The 3943-nt window shown below is 43.1% G+C and overlaps 1 protein-coding gene across 1 annotated transcript; it reads left to right on the forward strand.

Annotated features, from left to right (window-relative positions):
• Positions 1–1720: 1720 nt before the first annotated feature.
• On the forward strand, positions 1721–2737 carry LOC109570907 (olfactory receptor 10D1B-like). Its single transcript, XM_019977034.2, has one exon. The coding sequence runs from the start codon at positions 1721–1723 to the stop codon at positions 2654–2656; it is 936 nt and encodes a 311-aa protein (XP_019832593.2). The 3' UTR covers positions 2657–2737.
• Positions 2738–3943: the final 1206 nt, after the last annotated feature.

Below are 3943 nucleotides of genomic sequence, written 5' to 3' on the forward strand. Positions count from 1 at the left end.
ATAATAATAGTATATATAAAGCAAATAATAACTGATGAAGTTTCTACCTGGAAAAGTGATGTTTATTAGAGATAACCACGTAGTTGCATGGATATATAGATAATTTCAAAAACAGTAGACAAAGGATATCACAAGGAAAAGTTTGAAGGTGTAAAAGACAACCAAAAAAGAGATAGCATTGCAGGTGATCTAAGCTTAGAATTGGAACTCATGCTACCATGCAAATACTCCTGGAGGAACACAGACATTTCCCACTTCAGAGAATTCCTTTCTGATGATCACACTACTATTATTTCACAGCTGGATGATGAATAAGATCAACGGACTAATTGCTCCCTCAGAGCTATCACTCATTCCCAAATAAAGCTTCAGGGGATCTGAATCAACTTCCAAGGAAGCACTCCTGGAAGCAGGAGTGTGTATAGGTCTCGAATGCACAAACCCTAAGAGATTCAATTCCTTATAAGTAGGAGAACTAAAGTGTGTTTGGCTGGAGCACTCTGTTCTCTGCTCAGAGGCAGTAAACATGTGGTCCTGTTATAACACTGGAGAATGTGACTCCATTCTCAGATGGACTATGTGAGTGTTTCAACCTCTGCCCATGCCCATGTCTTACCATTAACTTCTGCCGCCACCCCCCACACTTGGGGACCACATAAAGGGACCTTCCTGGTCCTTGAGGCTTCTTTTTCCTGAAATGGACTTTAAAAATCAAATAGTATTATAGAACCATAAGTTATTGTAGTATTTGGTACACTACTTGCTGCTATTCTTTCTTTTACTTAATATTCCAAATTCACCTTGGGACTTAATATTTCTAAGTCCACTCAGAAAACGCTAAAAGGACTAGAAGAACCAGAGCAGCATCTCCTGATAGAGTTGGGGACATTGTACCTCCCAAGTCTGGAAGGATGTAATCTGAAGAGGATGTGATGTAAGTCTATTTAATAATATTATTTCATAGAACATGTATTTGCAAATAATTTTAGAATGCCAACATTGAAGAAAGATATTTAAACATATATTTAAGAAACATAAAAATATGCTTTTCATTAGGATTTATGTTTTTCCCAGATACTTTCATAGAAATTGCATTAACTTTATTATGGCACCAGAGTATCTTTGTTGTTGATGTTTTTGCTAAGGTAATTATTATTTTCATTTTGTATATGAAAAAAGTATATGTATGGAAGATATTGTATAAATTATTTGAACTACTATAGCTAATAAGTGGCAAAGCCAGAATTAAAATTAAATGTTCTGATTCCTAACACAATTTTTTCCTGATTATTTTTCAGAGGGTAATGCATAGTGGGAGTTTGCCTCTCGAAGATATTTTGAGATTTCAAAATATAAGTATTCCTGAAAAGAGTGAATCCATGAATTAAACAACTGTAAAGTGGTTTCTAACTTGACTGGAAAATGATTTGAATATATCTCGGAACTTCTGGTCTTGTCATAAACAACCATCAGCCTCTCAAGACATTCCTTCCAAGAGATTGATAAACTGGCTGTAAAATAGCCTTTTCTTAATACATGATATTTTTAATATATGATATATTTAATACATGATATTTTTAACCTGCCATTCATAGGAAGGCAGGTTGTTGCTTGTTAAAAACAGCCAATGTGCTCATTGGCAAAAAGCTTAATAATTTGATATTGGTGTTTAGACCTCAGTGTTCCTGATCCCTTTTCAAGGTCTGATTTCATCACAGCTATGAGGAACGCCTCGGTGGTGACTGAGTTTATTCTGCTGGGCATCCCGCACACAGAGGACCTGGAGACCATGCTCTTTGTCCTGTTTCTGTCCTTCTACATCTTCACCCTTATGGGGAACCTGCTCATCCTACTGGCAATTGTCTCCTCCGCTCCGCTGCACACTCCCATGTACTTCTTCCTGTGTAAACTGTCTGTGTGTGACATGTTTTTCCCCTCTGTGAGTTCCCCAAAGATGCTCTTCTACCTCGCAGGGAACAGCCGAGCCATCTCCTACGCAGGCTGCGTGTCCCAGCTCTTCTTCTACCACTTCCTGGGTTGTACCGAGTGTTTCCTGTACACGGTAATGGCCTATGATCGCTTTGTTGCCATATGTTACCCTCTGCGCTACACAATAATCATGAGTCACAGAGCGTGTGCCATCCTGGCCACGGGCACCTCATTTTTTGGCTGTATTCAGGCCACATTTCTAACTACACTCACCTTCCAGTTGCCCTACTGTGGCCCCAATGAAGTGGATTATTTCTTCTGTGATATCCCAGTCATGCTGAAGCTGGCTTGTGCAGACACCTCAGCCCTGGAGATGGTGGGGTTCATCAGTGTGGGCCTCATGCCCCTCAGCTGCTTCCTTCTCATCCTCACCTCCTACAGCCGCATCGTCTGCTCCATCCTGCAGATCCGCTCTGCAGACGGCCGAAAGCGCGCCTTCTCCACCTGCAGCGCCCACCTCACTGCCATCCTGCTTTTCTACATGCCAGTGGTCCTCATCTACCTATGGCCAACCCCAAGCCCTTGGATGGATGCAACTGTTCAGATCCTGAATAACCTGGTCACCCCCATGCTCAACCCTCTGATCTACAGCCTCAGGAATAAAGAGGTGAAGTCATCTCTGAGGAAGGTCCTTTATCAGCTGGACTTCCTTCCTGAGCAGAGGTAGAGAAATCAGTAGCTACTACCTCAACTGTACTTCATAGTTTATGGAATATTACTGTATGGTAATATTCACAAACATCTTTGAGAGGACAGATACTACTATGATTACATCCATTTTGTGATGTGTGGACTAAGACTGGAAGCGATAAAATGGCTTGTTAAGGACACACAGGGTTTCCAGGTGGCAGTAGTGGTAAAGAACCTGCCAGTCTATACAGGGGATATAAGACACGGGAGTTCAATCCTTGGGTCAGGAAGATCCCCTGAAGGAGGGCACCGCAACTCTCTCAAGTATTCTTGCCTGGAGAATCCCATGGACAGAGAAGCCTGGTGGGTTACAGTCCATGGGCTCATAAAGAGTTGGACAAACTGAAGTGACTTAGCACGCACGCGTGTGTGCAAGGACACATAAGGAGTGAATGGCAGAAAGAAGACTCGAGGGCTGGCTTTCTGACCCTGGGACGTGTGTGTTATCATGCTGCTGATAAGGGAAGGAGGGAGACCACTTTTTGCTTCTTCAGCTTCTCAAGATCTGTTTCTGTCATCCTCTTGCAGCCCCTCCTCCTCTTCTTTCCCCCTTTGCCCTGGTGCTTCTTCACCTTGGCCGCAGTGTTTGATTCCGCCAGTGTCTTCATTGAATAAGTCCTCATTTTATTGGTCTAGGAGTTGTTGAAAAAAAAAGAAAGACTTACATCCCCAAGGTTACAAGTATAGTGTATAGTGTTAGTCACTCAGTCGTGTCAGATTCTTTGTGACCCCGTGGACTATAGCTCACCAGGCTCCTCTGTCCATGAAGTTCTCCAGACAAGAATACTGGAGTGGGTAGCCATTCCCTTCTCCAGGGTATCTTCCTAATCCAGGAATTGAACCCAGGTTTCCTATAATGTAGGTGGATTCTTTACCACCTGAGCTACCAGGGAAGCCCAAGTAGCTGGGACCTGAGGCAGGTCTCTCACGAGTGAGGCAGAGGGACTAGTGAACTTCTTTTCTACAAACCCTGTCTGCCGGGCTCAGCTGGGAAGCAGTCCTGGCTGGAAATGTGCAGCATGTGAAGGGGAATGGGGAGATGGGGAGAATCCACAGAGCCGTGACTGCACTGTGATGCTGTTTCAGAAAATCTGGACTTGGTTTTGTATTCCTCAGCACAGCCAGGAGGCAATGTGGCACCCTAGATGTCATTGTTTTGTACCTTTGACTTCTCTGTTTATGGAAAGAATTTGAGTTTGGTCCCCATGCCCACATTTCTTTTTGCTTTGGCTGAAATATGGGAAGGTTGAAAAATGTGCTATTT

Source organism: Bos indicus, chromosome 29, assembly GCF_029378745.1.
Source record: "Bos indicus isolate NIAB-ARS_2022 breed Sahiwal x Tharparkar chromosome 29, NIAB-ARS_B.indTharparkar_mat_pri_1.0, whole genome shotgun sequence".
Classification (NCBI taxonomy): Eukaryota; Metazoa; Chordata; class Mammalia; order Artiodactyla; family Bovidae; genus Bos; species Bos indicus.